This window comes from Excalfactoria chinensis, chromosome 2 (assembly GCF_039878825.1).
Source record: "Excalfactoria chinensis isolate bCotChi1 chromosome 2, bCotChi1.hap2, whole genome shotgun sequence".
NCBI lineage: Eukaryota > Metazoa > Chordata > Aves > Galliformes > Phasianidae > Excalfactoria > Excalfactoria chinensis.
In genome coordinates, this window is record NC_092826.1 from 120,378,860 (window position 1) to 120,397,727 (window position 18,868).

Genomic DNA, 18,868 nt, shown 5'->3' on the forward strand with positions numbered 1-18,868 from the left:
TTACCAGCAACTTTTGTGACTTGAAGCCTTCTGTAATGCAAAATCAGTATGATATCCATCACTTTCTCTGGCCCCTCACCCTATTTATTTCTGTAGAGATAGAACCAAATTCCCAGACTTTGGTGTGATCTTCTCAGCTTTCTTTCCAAATACATCCTTTGAACTCAATTTCTTTTTTGTTTCTAAAAAGCCTGCCCACATGGAATGCTCTTCTCAAGCAGCTGAGATTATTTTAGGTTGGTTTAAAAAAAAAAAAGTCAGATGAAATAATAACCATGAAGCTACCAAGGAATGGGTTCATCTTTACCATGTAAACACAAAGCTTTGTATTTCTGTGCAGGGACTGTTATCTTCCTATCAGCTTGTAAATCATCTTGCAGTGTATGACATCTAGTGTTGATATTATTTATATAGAAGCAATGATGGAATTACACAGCCGGTACTGGCAGGTTTTTTATCCCTTCTATTATTTCTACAAAACACGAATGTATTACAAAGATTGTCTCATCTTCCTCTCTCCCTTTCTCCTTTCCTCCAGAAAAACCCATTCAATCTGCATGTTGCTTGATGTTTAATGACATCAATAGAAGAGGCTTTTTATTTCCCTTAAATATCTCAATGAAGTGATTTTATTTAAATTGGAAAATGTATGAATTTTAAACATTGACTCATCCACAGTCTATATATAATGTCACTGAATACGTTAGCTGGATATAGCATTTAGCAATGAAAGTCTGACAGATTTCTGTTTATCAGATACTCCAAATCTCGCAGCCATCATTCCTATAACTACTGAGCTAGTAGACCACTCTGCTGACGAAGCCATGTGTTCCCAACTCCAGGGTTAGGCCACTTGACACAATGATTCAGCAGGTACCAGCCAACTTGACAATCACAAACACTACGTGGTAACAAAACTTAGTCACCCTGGTACAAAGGACCAAAGCTATACTCTGCTTCTTTACAGCTCAAAAGTAATTCCACTTTGACTGTGATCAAATAATTGCAGGATTCTATTAAGGAAAACAGGTAACACTGAATAAATAATCTTTATAAATGTACTGTATTCATACATCTCGCCAATGAGGGATCTTATTTTTACAGTATTGGATTTTCAAGAAAAGGAAAAGAAGTATAATATGGTAACAGATTATAATCTTAATAACAAAACGTAAATAGTCTCTAACTGCAGGGAAGAGCACATAACCTAATGTTTTTGGTTTTATAAAAGTCGCAGAAAATCTTGGTAACAAGGAGAAGCAGTATCTAAATACACTCAACAGTAGCATCTGTAACTAGAGAGCAAAAATACTTTTTGCTTTGTTTCAGCAGGATTCATCCCAATTTCTAGACTCTTCTGTAACTGGAAGCCTTTGCTTTTAATGCTCTGGAAACAAAATCAGCTTCACAAGCTATTGCTGTCTCATTGCTTCTATTTACTTCTCCCTGTGTTCTGCTGAGGACCAGTAGTGACTGCTCCAAATGAGCCAGTTTGGGCTTGATTACTCAAAACCAGCTAAGATGTAGCTGTTAAAAGGGATAGAATATGAGGAAAAGCTTCTTTACCCTGAGGACACAGAGCACTGGCACAGGTTGCCCAGAGAAGTTGTGGAGTCTCCCTTCTCTGAAGCTCTTCAGATCCTACCTGGAGACAAGTCTGTGCAATGTGCCCTGGGTGGCCCTACTTGAAGAGGGAGTTGAACAAGATTACCTCCAGAGATCCCTTCCACTCAGTCTCTTTATGTGTCTGAATATGATAAAAAATAATTAAAAAATAATTATCTGTCATAAATTCAAAAAGCTCCCAAGTAAAACTACAACACTGAAAGTCACACCACAACATGTGCTGGAGAATTACAGGTTATCTAAGAAGATGCTCTTTGTCTGCACTGCTTTTATATCCATTCACTAAACACAATTAAAACCATCTTTCTGAATAAGAATCGAGACTTTCATTCAAAATGGACTATGATAAATCTTAATAGTGAATGAATAATAAATGATCTTAATAAATCTTAATAGGAATAAAATAAATGTGTATGTTGCACAAAGCTCTCAAATTCAAAGTGCTACATATCTTTCTTTTATGTTTCTGATGGTTATGTAACTTTTTATTTTACTTCCAGAAGTCTTGTCTATTATCCACTGACGACTACCTATTTATTAAATTGTGATGGACATAATCTGAACAGCAAATCTGAATAGTTACGGTTTTGTAACACAGATGACCTTTCTGAACTAGGAAGGTTTCTATTAGAAACCAAGGCAAACTTCTCTGAAAGTCAATGCTGAATTTAAGTAGCTACACCAGATATCCACAGACTGTAACAGAAAATCACTGAGTGAATGGCACTCAAGTTGTTCCCATGATATTTACAATAGAGTCCAGGAAAGAAAACTTGAAATATTTAGTCCTTCCAAAATGGAAAGTAAAATGGAAAGTAAAACCCTGTGTCTTTCTAGAGTGATGTTAAGGTGCATTTTTTCTCTTTGTTCCTTTCTATTTTTAATAAAAGGCCCCAGTGCAACTGGGGCTGTCAAATCCAAAAGCTCATGGGAGGCAAGGCTGCTGTGGCTCCCCAGATGGAGGCTCAGACAGAGGTGAGGCCACGCACGTATCACATTCATGCACTTGCATGCAATACATGTGTAGTACATGTGGATCCACACAGACAGAAACACTCAGCACTCATGTGAGCACAAACAGCAATGATCCTTATTCCATTCCACTCTGTTGCTGAGCAGGATGAAGGCCCAACGGTGGGCAAAATATACAAATGAACAGTGCTGATCCCCTCAGTAAGCAGCCTTGGATGCTGTTGATCCTGTAACTGGCTCTGGATGGCCTGGTTCTTCCAATTACCTCACACACCCATGCACATGTGATGCAGGTCCCCAGTAATGTGCTTCAGACACTCAAAAACTCCCAGCACCTCATGCCCTTAAGGACATATGCAGATTTGATCTCTAGGCCTCCTGGCTGACCTGCACACTTGAAGCTGCCCGCCTACACACAGCTCCCAAGGCACTGACCCTACTTGCTGGCTCCGCCAGCTTGATCCCCATTAGTGATGGTACACTGACATTCATACTGATATAACATGCATGTGTTCTGGTCTTTCCAGCTTGCTGGCACCACAGGCTCAGGGACTTCAGCTGTTGGCGCTTAGGCCTCTATAAAAAAACACGCACAAGACACAGAGTCCCATCACACAGAGCAACACTTAGAAATAGCATATAATGAGGTCAGAATGGACAGCAGAGACCAGGCACAGGGCATGGGCAAACACATCAACCAGTCAGTTGGTTGGGCACACAAAATGAGCCACTGGGAACCACTGAATCCTACACAGCCTTTGGGAGTTTCACGCGGTACTCTGAATGTTCTCGTTTGTGCCAATTAGTCACAATCAGCAGTTTTTGTTTCTTAAACATTAAATGCTCAGTAAAAGAAAGAGATCTGTCAGCTAAATATTATTTTGGGCTGCAGACCAAATAAAAGTTTTATATTAACTGAATGCCTAGCTATTCCCCCCCCCCCCTTTCTTTTTTATTTCAACTTCTCTAATATATCAAAGCTTTCTATAACACACATGAAAAATTATCACAGGTACAAACCGAGTATTTTAACACATTCTTGCTGAATCTAGTGAAAGGAAAATAAATGAGTTGCTCGTTTACACAGTTATACAAATAAGTGTGGGGCTACTGTGCGGTTATACACTACACGCAGTTTCTAGACTGTAAAAGCTAGATGAAAAGCACAGCAACTGGATGACTCAGAATACTGACCTGTTGTAAAACAACTGCATGACTAAAAACATTTGAGGAATTTTTCTGAGTGTATTTCTGCCAGTAGAGTTTGTGCTGGATTATATAAAGGTAGGTCAGCAGAAGAGTTTTACTTCGAGACTTTTTAACTTCTTCTCCAGATTCTTCTGTTACTTCACTTCTAAGATGATTACACCAGGATGTCCTCAGCTCTCCTTCATCATAAACACGGTGTCTGTGCTTTCACTGAGCCTTTCGACTGCCACCATCAGCTACCAGACAATCAGGGTGTCTGTCCATTTGTTTTAGTACTGGGCAACAGCACTATCAGACAAGCTATTTCTGAGCATCCCAGAACATCTATTTTAACATATTCTGCTATTGAAAAAGTGTATTGTCAACTGCATCTCACTACTCTGCTTCGAAAAAATTTTGCTAAATGAATATAGGCATGTTAGTTAATATCCACCCACAATAACACAAATATCAGCCTATGCAAAAAAAAACACAAACAAAAAAACCAAAGACCCCTAAAGATACAGTATACAAAATACTGCCCAGACTCTGAACTACACATAAGTGTAGACACAGATTCCCAAATATTTAAAATGTTCCATAAATAAATATATAGTTCCATAGCATTGTGGACATCCCATAATAGCAAATCTCTCTCTAAACATATACAGATTAAAAATCATTTACATTTAGCTACTGTACCCTATCTGCAAATCAAAGTATTCATTTCAGCATTCCAGTTATTTAATCTTTTCTTGTATCCGCAGGAAGAGGCTTAAGTGGGAATCATTTGTGTCCTTCCTAGCACCAACTCAGTAAACAGGCACGCTGCAAGTCTTACCATTTCTTTCACATAAAAAGGCTTTTTTAATTTTTGGTGTAGTATCTGTCACAGATGAATTTTGAACAAATTAGTTACAAGGACAGCAGAAAAGCAAGCAGGAAAAAGAACCTCAACAAAACAATAATTCCAACAGGACAAGTAGCAGACTCTAGCAAACACAGGCACCTTCATAATATTTATTAGCAAAAAAAAAGTACTGCAAATCTTGGACACAAACTAGGAAAATGAATGATTCATCATTTGTTTATAATGTGTGCAAAATAAAACTGAGTTTTCCTGTGAGACTTTGAAGCCATGTAGCTAGAAGTAAAATGTCATTTCTAAATCACTAATTATTTTTAATGCAAAGCAGTTATTCTAAATCTCATCATAATGGCAAAATATGAATTAACTAATGGATTGCTCAGCAGTCAGTAATTATGACTCCATTTCTTTCCGTATATGCAAACAACTTCATATATTCTTTTAATGAGGCTGTGTTTTCTTAAACTGAGAGAACCAACCTGTAAATTTCAGAGAGAAAAATCACATGAAATGTAAATAAAATCTGGATGCTATTTTGTAGCATGTTTATCTACATTGCTGCTACAATTGAAGAATCAGAAATGAGAATGTTTTGAGGATACTAGGAAATATAAAAATGACTCAGCAGTGAAATTAAAAGATCAATGAAGAGGGAGAGAAGAGAAAAATATTTAGCAAAAAATCAAGGCAGATGAGAAATCATGAAGCATAAAGAAGTGAAGAAAAAAATACAGTGGCAGGCCTGACAAGCGGCCAGTAGCATCAGCACAGAACAAACCACAGGCGCATCAGTTGTAGATATAAGCACAGAGATAAAACATATATTAACAGTAGGACAGTTCAGCAGAGATCTCTGTTCCATTTCCTAAAGTAAGTAGGAGGCTATTAATGAAATTCTCTCTAACTCATTATTGACCTGGTTTCATCTGGGACTGAGTTGCTTATACTTTCAAAGTGTTTGGTATGATGCTATGCATTGGCCTTAGGAGAAAAACAGTGTTGACAATACAAGAGATGTTCTAGGTGTGGTTGAGTGGTGCTGTGAGGAACCAACGACATTTAAATTTTCCAGTTTCTCCTATTGTCCTGCCAGTGAGAGGGGCTGAGGGGGGGTACAAGGTGCTGGGAAAGGACAGAACCAGGACAGCTGACTTAAGTGGACCAAGGGGATATTATATACCATGTGACATCATGCAAAAAAAAACCTTGAAAAAAGGTGGGGAGTTGGCTGGGTGGACAGCCCTTGCTTGGGGACTAGTTGGGTTAAACCACAACTACTTACTGAAGAAAAGGTTTAGCAATGTTTACTCAGAATTAAATTCATGAATTACTAGGCTGGAACAGCTTGTACGTGTGATCTCTGGACATGGATAAGATGTGAAACTCCATGATGTTAATCTTTAATTGCTCTTAGATCACTGACAAAAATAGGCAAGGATGGAAGCAGCTAACATTAGAGACTGCTGTATGTATTGACCAGCAATAATACATTTGCTGATATTCAAATTTGCTGCTATTATCCAAACTGGAAAATACAACTGGGTAATAAGGAATAAATACAGATTGTCCCATCTGAAAGTCTACACAATCAGCACGGTATCCATTCATTATGACACAAACTGACTCTTTTACAACAGGAAAACACAAATGTTCCTTTCCAACCCAGACCAATCTATGATCAAGAACAGTAAAACAGTCATTATTTTCAAAGAGCTTGGTATAGGAGTCTTCAGGAAGCAATCAGAAATTGTCTACATTAATGTTATGGAGAGAGAAGACAAAGACACTAAAAATAAAATTAAAATCTGTTATGCCAGACTGGGATTATAGACTAATTTGCATGTTTTCATTTACTATTTGAAAATGTCACAAATTCTGCTGCAGCACACATACATAAATACATTCATATGCACACACGCAGTATTAATAACCTAGCTAAAACCCTGGAATTTCTTAGGTCAGGTATTGAGACAAACAAAATACTGTATTACACTCACCCCAGGATACGGTTCATTCCATGCCTAGCAGCATAATGGAGTGGAGTATTGTGCTGGTAAGTTTCTCCATAAGAAGTATTTGGGTCAAGAGTTTCTTTCAGTTGAGGGTTGCTCTCATATATTTGGCAGGCCAGATTTTCATCTCCATTTATAAGAGCTTTGCGGAATTTGGTGGTTGTATTTCCCATGTTGCTATTCTAGCTATCGATGGCACTCTTTCCTTTCCCCTTCATCCACTTGTTGTGAGGTTCTGTAACATGCTTCGCAGCCTGAAAAGACAAACAGTATGGTAGTTATTTTGTAAAGCACTCCTTCTCAGATGAATTAACCTAGAGCTGCAGCACTGTAAGCACGCACGTGAAGAGTACTTAGGGCCTAAAACCTCTGCTCAGGAATTCCTGAAGTCCTTATAGGTAGGATACACACAAATTCCCAATTATTCACAGATTATTTCCCTATTGTGTATTTTCATTACACATACTCTTCAAACATACAGAAATATAAGGAGGACCAATATACATCTGTATTAACAGACACGGATGAAAAGTTCATTTCCACGAAAGAGAAACAAATAAGAAACTAGAAGTGATTTCAAAACATAGCACAACCAAAGGCAAATCCCTCAATAGAGGTAAAATTCTTCAAAAGCATGCAAGAAACTAGACCTCAGTTTAACTGTTACTTAAAGAACACCAGGTAAAATACACTTGAAGGACCTATGCATATGTAGGTGGGTGAAAACAACACTTTTTTGTGCTGGCCAGATCAATACACACAAACACAGGAATCATTACAACCCCATCCTAACAGTTATGCTAAGGAAATTCTTTAAAACATAAAGCCCACTTTTAAAACAACACCTGCAGAACAACAGTGACTGGGATCATACAATGCTAGGCAGCACTGCCAGTTGTTGTGGTCTGCAGTCTCTTGCATTTACCTGATGTGGGGAACCAGCAGACCAGACTTATACGAGGTCTGGGCAAGCAGTGTCTCAGCTCAGGAGACAGGATAGGAGAAGCTTATCAGGCAGTCTGAATGAGCATGCTCTGCTTTGTGTCAGAGGTCAGAAAGGGGACTCAGAACCAAGCAGCAGCTGGTAGCTCAGTGAACCTTCGGGAGGTCTGTTGTGCATGAGTCACCACATGCAGACCGCTCCATGCCAGATCCTTCCCCCACAGCATACACTATGAGATGCAAACATGCCAGGCACAGCATGATAGGACACTGGAATTGATTGTGTTGGGAATGTACAATCAGGCAGGGCAGGAGCTAATACGCACCCACTCTCCCTTGTATTCTACTCAACAAGTATAATGACTACTTGGCAAACTAAAGGACTACCTCAAACTTCTGCATTTGTTTGTCTGCACAGTTACTGGTGCCCAGGCCAGCTCTATACAGAAAAAAAAAAATCAGATGAATGTAAAAGGTCTAAAGCTGCAGAAAGTCTCAGGGAATCATGATGTGAATGACAGCCATGTGAGGGGGATTTGGGGAATTCTAAGGAAAAGATGCAATGCTATACTTTTGTTCCCACAGAAATGTTCTCTCATGAGTTGCCTTCATCTACTGCTGTGAACTTGCATATCACATTAATAGCAAACGTATCAAAGAGCAGGATGAGCACACATGCACACCTTTACTTCGCATCTTTGTATGGCTGCAGTTTGCTCAAATTCTGTTCTACATGAGCACAACTTCCTGCAGTTCTGAGCATGTTGCCCTGTGATCTCCCCCAAGGTTACGGGCAAGGCCCTGTGAAGCAGCTGGACATTCACATCACAAGGTATAAGCAGGTATTCTGAAAGCAGAAGCATGCCTATTGTACAGGCAAGCCAAAGCCCAACATGAATACTGTAGCATTTGTTATCTTTCTGTTGTCTCTGTATTTTATAACATAAGCATGCAGATACTATATCCATGTTTTTCAAGAAAGCTCCTGTATGTTCACATTACCATCTCACAGCTTCTTTTACTTTAGATTGGTGTGCTTCCAGATAACACAAACAACTACACTACTGTGAATATTAAATAGTTGTAGGCTTTAATAAAATACAGTGAAAATCATGGAAAAACCTCTCTTTTCAATAAACCAGCAATGCATATTACCCTCTACATAAAAACAAAATAAAGCCCAAAGCTTTCAGGAGCTGGGATCTTAAAAATAACTTGAAGGAATGACTTCCAGTCACATTTGTTAATGAGGAAAGCTTATGATGTTATAGTATCTGCTAATCCCTATCGACTACCAACGGCTCTCGAGACTACAAACCAGACAAGAAAAGATGCCTTTTCTTCAAATCTTCAGGCAAATCAATAATGCAGATCCCGCCAGTGCCCTCAAAGAGCAAAAACACACAGAAAACCTCTGGCATCATTAGGAGGTATCAGCATCGGTTGCTGTGCACTTATTTCTGGAACTCAGCACATGGGTAGCTTCCGTCAGCTGCAGAGCATGCTGCCTCTTGCCCCACCTGGCACATTGAACAAACCTGGCTATGGGCAAGTGAGGCTGCTAAGAGACATAAGGAGATACGGGGCCATGAGGGAACCTGAGAGAAGGCTGGAGCACAGTGAGATTGCTGAGATCCTGAAGCAGAAATCTGTATGTATTAGGGCAGAAGGCTGGGAATGCATGGAAGAACTGAGAGCTTGAGTAGGGTGGCTGCAGTACAGAAATGGCAAACATTTAAATTTCGTTACTGCACGCTGAGCGATCTATTTATTTTTTGATGTAGTACGGATATAGTACATGGTAGAACAGTCTTCAAAAATGAATAATATAAAAGATGTAAGCACACTGCTCAAAATACTATGTACATTACCATAACATCTGGCAGATTCAGGAATATGCAGCAAGTACTGCAAAACTGACATCTGCTTCCCTAAAAAAAGCCCTACAGCCTATGTCCACCCTTAAGGGCTATATATGATACAGACAAGATACAGATGTACTGCTCTACATGTAATGACCACTCTCCAAATCTCAAGATTCTCAGAGTCAAAGGAAAGCAAGAACATTAAGGATTATAAAACAGCGCAATGATGTGGCTTTGAATGGACAAGAGGAACTTCCCCAAAACCAAGAATCAGCAAGAGGTATTGAAAATTTAGCAAATGGCTAATGCAACTATAATCATCATATTATTAAAAGAAAATTAAATATGATAGAATGGGGACAGTGCATGAAAGCACTTCAGGTGAAAGCAAACAGCTTATATTTGATGTGATAGCAAGAAACCAATCTCCGGAAGAGCACAAGGAGAGAACTGACAGGGTCAAAACTAATCCAGAAAACAACTCCCTATTTAAAATACAGGATACTATAAATTGTGCTAATGTCTTCCAGCTTCATTCAATATCCAAAAGGACATTCATCTTTCTCACTCAGCCTTTTCTGCCTCAAAAATCTGGTGGGCCACAGTGTGGTTTTCTTTTCTGCATTAGCTATTAAATGTGTCAGTATAAATACCCTGCGGGTACAGAGGGGCAAAGCTGCCTTTGTACGCTGCCAGTAAGAGACGCCTCCCAGCACCTCATGAAGTCAGAAGAAACCAACACCCAACAGCTGCTGCCTCTCTCAAGCTGCTGAGTGCTTGCTGTATATTCCAGGTCTGCCTGCCTTTGGTCGCCAGCTTGGCTCCTAGCACACAGACCAACCGCTTCAGAGTTCAAAGGAGGCCCTGCTTCAGCTGAAGGAGAAAAAGGACAAAACATGAGTTGATACAGCAAACTTCTGCATCCGAGAATGGCTGAAAGGGGCCCAGGCTGTCTTAGTTGTTTTCTTTTTTCTTTCTGTTAGCGGCTTCCAATTCATTACGTGCTCTCAGAGGACAGTAAAATAACAAGGCCAGCACTAGAACCAGGCAGTAATTCATCCCAGAAAGGAAACTTAGTTTGCTCCTTCAACCCCTCCTCTCATGTGTTGAAGGTAAAGGGCACGCAGTACATGTGTATCCTCCCAAAAGAGATGGGGCCTGGAAGGCCCAGCCAGGTCACAGCCTCAAGGACTGGGAAGCTGCATACAGGAGAGGCTTTAAGGCTGGCTCATCAGCTCCCAGCTGCACTGTCAGTGTTGCTGTTCTTGCTTTGGTTTGCATAAATTCAGCATAAGAAATTCCTAAGCTATTTTTTAATTTGCTGTATTACAAAAACATTGCAGTATAACAAAAATGACAATACAAAAATGACAGTTTTCAAATATTTTACCTTAATTCAATGAGACTCTAGCAGAGTTTTATATGACAAAGACCTGTTCAGTCGGCAGATCTGTTTGCTGCATGTTTAAGTTCTATGATAATAAAAGCTGTATCATAGTCTCTATTGTACTACTTATTGTCACCATCATTGTAACATTTATAGCGATTGAAATATCATTACTACCTTTAATCCAAAGAATACAGGAAAAACTAAATGCAGTGTTTGCTTACTACATCCCCTCACTATTGTTTCAGAATTTCAAACGCCAACCATCTTATTTAAAATAAGAGACTGTTTTACTACTCTGTCATTCCCAAATAAATGTTGCAACTTAAAGCACAAACCCAAAAGTCTGTTAACACGTATTACTTTAAAGTCTAAAGATTCTTACAAAGTCAATCAGGAGCATCGCACTTCTCTGCTTTGGCACAGAACCGTAAAACTGCTATGGACTGATTAGCAACACTGCTAAAAGCAGCACTTTGATACCACAGCTCCATAAATATTTAACAGAGATGGACACTCCCATAGGAGCCTGAAGAACAAGCGTAAGATCAAAAAAGAGCGAGTACAGAAAGAGGTGGGTAGATGAAGGCACAAATGCAATTTTCTTGCAGTTGCACCAGCTGCCCAATTATTGATTTCTTCATGGGCAACATCATATTAGTGAGTCTGAAGGACGACAATTTTAACAGCTTTACCGGATTTCAGAAGTAGCTCCTGCCTAGAAATAGTGCCAGGCTGCTTGCTCAAAAGTCATAACAAATATTGTATGAGAGGAATCAAACAACTATTTTTGAAACCCCCTACTTCTAACACTCATTAAAGAGCAATTTATTCAATAAACAAGACTTTCTTGAGATGACACGTCTCTAAATTTACATCTGACTGGCTTTAATACTGAGGCAAGTTTTCTTGCTGAACGTGGCACTGAGCATGTGATCATACAGCAGCAGTTTCCTATCCTGGGAGATCAGGGAAGGGAAAGGGAGACATACTGTACTACACAGCACTGCTTAGCAAACTTAGCAAAATTAGTAAAAAATACTTTGGTTTAACTGCAATAAGAAAATGCTAAATACTTCTTGCACACACACAAATCCTTAATCTATATAACAAGCAAAAATCATCAGTAGAACCATTTAAGCACTTTGTAATTGAACGCTGTAACCCTGAAAAGCTGGAATACAATTTGTAGGCTAAAAACAAACAAACAAACCATATTTTGTACTTAAAAGTATTTTTTTCATGTAAACTAATTGTGAAGTAGACAGACATCACACAGTCACTAACAACTATATCTTAATATTATCAAAATACTATCAAAATTACTAAAATTGGTCTATGTACCATTTTTTATGCCCTTGCAAAGACAACTGATAATGAATTGCCAAGAGAAGAAGGATAATGCTGAAAATACAAAATATTATCCTGCATTCTAAAAGCATATTCTGTTCAAAGCAAAGTTAGCTCAAAAGGTAACTATTTTATTTGCTTTGGATACTGCAGTTAACCAGCCCGATTTTAAAAGGTGAGTTTGTAAAATATTTACTGCAGTCTGCCCTGCATTACAAATCAAATCATTTGCAGAAGGGAATCATGAACAGCTTCATGTTTTAGGAAAAAGGCAAGTAACCCGTTATATTTAGAGTGCTGCACCACGATGCTGGTGATCTTCACTACTGGGACATTCCAACACAAATGGAGCAAGTCAAAAGTTATGGTCAAGAATTCTCAGCATACCAAGTCCTCTCAAAGCACTGATTGCTCCTTTCCTCTCTTGCCCCCTCCTCTCTCCATGAAATGCTACCAAGAGGACACTGTTAAAAATAAAACATTCAAAAGTGCAAGCTTACTTTATGCACAGCTGGCAGAGACGTCTACAGTTAAGATAAATTAGAAAATATTAGGCTAAGGCTAATTTTCAAAAGTTTGAAGTAAAGATTTTAGATTTACCAAACTTAAAGCAATGGGCAAAAATTTCCCCTGCTGGACACCTACATTTAGAGGATTATTCCTGCCAAGTTCTAAGTAACAACTATGCAAGCAAAGCTAGAGAATCAAGTTATGGAAAAGAGCTACTTTATTCTATTTTTTAAACTAACTTGGTTTTGTTGTTGCTGTTGTTTTATACTGAAATATTCCAAGGTTTGTGCCAAAAGAGCTTAAGTCATCAACATGAAATAATGGAAGCATCTTATCTACTTTAAACCTTCTGAATGGAACTTAACATTGTCAAACTCAGTTTTATGTTTTACATGTGAAAGTACAGACCAAACAATATCTGAATGCAGAAAACCATATGCAATTATAAGTGCCTTAAACCTTTGTAGAGAGAAAACCAATATATACGGGTTCTCTTTGTTTTAAATACCAAGGTTGAAAATAACAATTTTTTTCCTGCTGGCACATGTGTGCATTCTGAGAAGGCTTGAAGTTATGGCTGAAGTTGGTAGTTTGAGACTTCAGCTTAACTCAGGCACAAAGACTTTGATCCAGGTAGAAAATTTCCTTCCAGACACACTTCTTTTGCTTGTGCCCAACTCCGGCTTGTGGAGAAGAAATAATCTTAAGCATGGCTCCAGCTTCCTTTGCCTTGATACACTGCCAGCAATGTGATGCAGACAAATGTAGCAGAGATTAGAAGCAGGTATAACTTTATAGAAACAAAACTACATTTTGTAGCTAAAGTAATTGCTACATGAATTTCCAGGTGTTGTCTGCAGTACTTACATTCTTCATCATCAAAACGAAATGTGGCAAACCCACTGGGAGTAGGTAAATAAATACAAGGAAGCACAAGATACTGTACAGTCAGATGAGCACAGCATTTGTGCAGATTGCCAGAACAATAATAAAAATCTAACGGCGCAGTTTAAAAGGTGCATCTGTTTCCATACATCCTTTTTTTGTATCCTGAGAGAGCAAAAGTTCAGTAAAACGGAATAGAATTATCATTCTGTAACTGTACCCTGGAGTATGAAATAGTCTCACTTGTAATTGCAGATCATTTCAGATTCATTCCAGGACATGATATCTTTGGAAAATTATTTAAAAAGAAAACACAAAAACAACAGAAACACAACAAAACCTGCAAAGTTCTCTGAAATCCACATAAAACTTTGGAGCTGCTCTCAGTAAAACATTTTGCCAAGACCTTAACAATCTGATTTCATTTGCTGTAGCTTAGTTACTGACACGAGAGATGTTCTCCTTCATGGCCTTTTCAGGCTCCAGCCATAAAACACCACAGGACTCCTTTGGGGACAGCTTTTCAATCCTCTGCTTAAGTAGAATCAAATCTTAAATAACATAAAATACCTGCACCTAGTACACTGCTGACATTACTGCGCAAAGATCTATTTAGATCAGTAGCTGAAGAAATGCAGTAAGGAATGCTTGAAATTCTTTTAGATTAACTCAAGTTAAATGCAGGAATGCTTGATAGTTCTGGCATTATAATTTCAAACAGCGTTTGTTGTTGTGTAACAAGTGCACGATAGACTGCTCTACCTACTAAAATATCTCAAAACACTTCTGACACAGTGCATAAAATACTGGTAGCTCAATAAATGTCTATAGAAGTGTTTTCTCTACCGCAAGTCACACCACTTTTGCATCATGTAGCCCAGAAGCAAAAGTGAACAAGTATCATCCAGTCTTCTATATAAAGATGTACAAGCAGCTGATGACTCAGAACAGTTTGCATCAGTAACAAACTGACAAATACGAACTGGCAGAGACTGGCAGTGTTCCCTCAGTCCCCCTCATGCTGGCAGCACGAGAGCTCCAAATGCTTCTGATGCCCTTCTCCTTACCCTCTCGCACCAAGGTCACTGTGCCAGCTGGGGTGGGGGGCTCCTTTTCAAGAAGGGCCCGGGACACGTTTTGTTTGATTATACAATAAGCAATGATCCAGATCAGCTCAGTTACAAATGTCTATCGCCTCTAAAATCAGTTCCAACAGACAAAAGATACATAGTAAAACAACCACTAAGGATTACAACACAAGGGCTTACAGGGTAACAGACAGGGGAATAAACAGACTGGCCCTGTGTGGAGCAGAGTTCAAAAAAATGTGGGTTTTCTATCAGATTGGGATGCTCAGAAAAATAGAGGGTAATCCCAAACAGTGTGTGCAGGTTTGGGTACCACAACATTAGAAGGACGTAGAACTATTAGAGAGTGTCCAAAGGAGAATTACATAGATGGTGAGGGGTCTAAAGGGCAAGACATAGGAGGAGCAGCTTGAGGTCCCTGGGTTTGCTGAGCTCATAGCAGAGGAGCTGAGGAGAGGCCTGATGGCAGCTGCAGCTCCTCACAGGAGTGGAGGGGCAGCGCTGAGCTCTGCTCTGTGACAGCAACAGGGCCCGAGGGAACAGCATGGAGCTGTACCAGGGGAGGGGCAGCTGGCCTTAGGGAAAGGGTCTGCACCAGAGGGCGGTGTGCATGGAACGGGCTGCACAGGGCTGTGGGCACGGCCCCAAATACCAGATTTCAATGAATTTTTGGACAGCCTCTTAAACACAGGGTTTGGATTTTCAGTGGTGCTGTGTGGGGTCAGGGCTGGACCCAAAGGTTCTTGTGGGTCCCTTCCAACTTCAGATATTCTATTCTATGGATACTGTTGGAAAGGAACAGAAATGGACCACAGCATCATAAGAACGGCTATAAAAAACCAACAAGGAACTTGATTAACCAGCCTAAATAGGGGGCAATGTACCCTGACCCTGTCTGACTGAGTTCAGGATGTATTTTTCAAGTACATTTGCTTAGTTTAACATAGCTTAAAAGCCTTGTTAAGATTCAGGTGAATAGGTTTGAAACTGCACTGTAGCCTGAAGAGAAAACTCTGGAGAGCCTCCGTTATTTAGCCAGCTGAAAGCTCTCATGTTAATACAATGCCAGCGCCATTACACTAACACAAAGAAATCCAAACTTTTTGGCCTTCCAGGCACATCTACAGAAAGCAAAAATAAAGAGGCTGCTAACATGGAGATGCTCAAGATCAGAACCCTCCACAGGAACAGCCAAAAAAATTCTTATACACTGAAAAAACTCAACACAGTCCTGAAGCACACACCTCCCAGCTTGACAATGCTTCTCATTGGGAAGTGAACTATTCAGTAGGGTCACTCTGTAGCTGTACCTTATAAATGTGAAAAAGGTCTAGATGGTGGGTCTCACCAGGTAAGACTATGAATACACAAGGTAAGTCAACCGCAATTGGGCTGAACATAGCTGGCAGTGCTTCATTACTTCCTAAAAACATACAGTCACGTTTTGTAGAAATATTGCAAATTTGAAGTCAGTGACATCCTAACATAAAAAATTACTAATGAAAAAAACAGAAAAAGAAACAGAAAAAGTTGAGCAGGCAAGTAAAATTAGGTTTTCAATGTATATTTTGGGAGAATCTATGTTGTACTTTTGATTGTCAGAGTAAAGCAACAATCTCAGAATCCTGTCACTGACTTCTGACCAAGAGAACAAATGTTCAGCCTCTGGACTGCTGACAGTCTGCAGGTTGTAACAGTTCTGAATAAACTAATCGGTCTTTGGCTTTGAAGAGTGACATAGGACATCTCTACTTGGTGTATTATAATTACTACGTACACATCTACGGGACTAAGCTTCCTAAAATACACTCTGCATTAAAAGAGTATCTGCTATTCAAGTGGGCAGTGAGGAAAACATATTCAACTGCTGGAGAAAGATGACAAACGATATTCACAAAAGTGCTGGACTAGAAACAAACACGCACATACTTTATTGTTTCCTGGAAGCATTCTTACATGCTAGTTCTGTTCTCCATAAAGCTAAAAGACAACGTGACCTCACTGATCTTTCAAAGATACTGTGATTATTTTCAGATGAATGAACAAATCAATTTCCTTTCAACAAAGAGGCAATTTAACTGGTCAGCACTCCTTCAAAGCAACATTCACTTGAGGTCTAAACACAGAATCCAGGAGATCACTGTGTGCTTGAAATGAAACAGATTCCCACAGCAAAACACAACTTCTACACAGTATTTCAGAGAGACAACTTGAGGAACTGCTAAATTCCTTCAAGTCAAAGATCTGCACATCCTGTTTGCCAAGGTGCTCAGTTCCCAGAATCTTGAGAACACTGCTGCTACAAACCTGTCCCTCAGCTAACCAGACTGTCATTACTTGCACCTTACCTATGCCCAAAAATTAGTTGCAGTTCTGATCAAATATTTAATATACCCACTGGCAAAATGCTGACTCTGACAGGGAAATGGCAAAAGACATACAGGAACTAATCTAATGCTAATTTACACAATTATGTATTTCAAAATGTAACTTGAAATGTGTTTAACTTTTGGCATAACATGTATACTGAAATACTGGGTTGCTTATTCCACTGGGTACAAACTCGTTAATCATGCACATAACGGCTATGCATAACAAAATTTAGTTACAGCATGTCACTTGCAGTTTGCTTTTGTGAAGATTATACTTCACTCTAGTGTAATTGCAATGAAACAGTGTTGTTGGTATGATAGTGATTTAGGATTCAAGATAATATCAAGCCAAAGAAAACTAAGATAAAGCGTGGAAATAAAGTTTATTTAACAAAATAACAACAAAAAACTCATCCCCCTCTCCAAAAAACACACCCACATACACACAAAAAAACCTATCCAAAACACCCACGCACAAAAAAAACATCCCTTAGTTGTCCTCTTAATAAAATCAATGTACCTCGTGACTGGCATAGACACTAATGCAACCCTAATGACTGCTGTTCTTAATAGAATTCTATATTGACTTTTACTATGTAAGGCAAGGAGTAGAGGAAAGAGAAAACGTACCAGAGTCTCTTCTTGTGCAAAATCTGACTCACTTTACATCAAACTGCATGAAATGGAGTGTAGATGCTTAATGTTACAAAGATTTTCAAGAGCCAGTCTTAAAAAAGTATCTGTATTAGCCAAGTAATTAAATTTGTATGACTTCATTTGAAAAGATCTTCAGCTATTTACTTGAAGTAACTGTATGGACATTGGGTTGATACAACAGATACCCGCGTTTGATGATTAGTAGAACCTTCTCCATGATTGCTCCCAAGAGCAATGGTAAAGCCAAGCAGAGAAGACAGGAACAGCAGCTCTGTCATCTCTTCTATGCTCCCATAGCTCCTGCTGGCACCAAGAGAGGTAGTGGGAAAAAAGACTGCTTGGATTGCGAGGAGCAAATAGAACGCAGGACACAAGGGAAAACAGCCTAAAGAGCTGGTGGGCAGAAAGGAAAAACAGGAATGGGAAAGGACAGTGAAGAGTCTGCATCATCCACACACCATTGCAATGGATGCTAAATAAGGAAAACCAAGTAGGTGTTTATTTAAACTGACAGACATAAGAGCATACACAAGTAGGTGAATTGTACTTGTCCTACAAACATTCTTTTTTCTGGCTTTTATTTCGAGGAAGTGACTGTCCTTATTCTGGCTTTTATTTCTTGAAAATGATTGAGATCACATAAGTCTCTTAAAATGATATCTACTTTGCTGAAACTTTGTCAATTAATATGTGTCTGTGTTACTCGTCCATACAATATGCCAGCCAGGACAAGGAGGTTTCCTTCAGGAGCAAAGACAGAACAAGGAATGAGCTTGAGTTGACAAAAAACCCTGCAGTACTCCTTACTCATTATGCCACGAGGGTTTTTGTTTACCTACATTATATAATTCAGCCAGAGCATGCTTCTCAGTCACTATTTTGAATGCAAGAGGTCAAAATAGAATCATTTAATTGTGAACACACACTCCTGTATTTGTGAGTATGTACTGTGTACACAGTAACTACATGCACTTCACATCCTTCTGTAAGTCATCCATACTCAGAGTACCAGGTAGCTCTAGTCAGTTTTTCCTGAAGCATACCACTGTTTTTATGATTTTGAAACGACTTGGAGCCATCAGCACTGCAGGACTAATAGCCTCTTTCCACAGGTTATGACATTTCTGATGCCCAGAATACTGAATT

The 18,868-nt window shown here is 39.2% G+C and overlaps 1 protein-coding gene across 3 annotated transcripts in view; it reads right to left on the reverse strand.

The window, feature by feature from the left end:
* Nucleotides 1–18,868, reverse strand: part of ANKIB1 (ankyrin repeat and IBR domain containing 1) — an 81,582-nt gene that overhangs the window by 47,169 nt on the left and 15,545 nt on the right. For all 3 annotated transcript variants that reach the window (XM_072327634.1, XM_072327635.1, XM_072327633.1), the window contains exon 2: nt 6,652–6,920. In XM_072327634.1, the coding sequence (XP_072183735.1) occupies nt 6,652–6,839 (188 nt within the window). In that variant the 5' untranslated portion in view covers nt 6,840–6,920. The remainder of the gene's footprint in view (nt 1–6,651; nt 6,921–18,868) is intronic.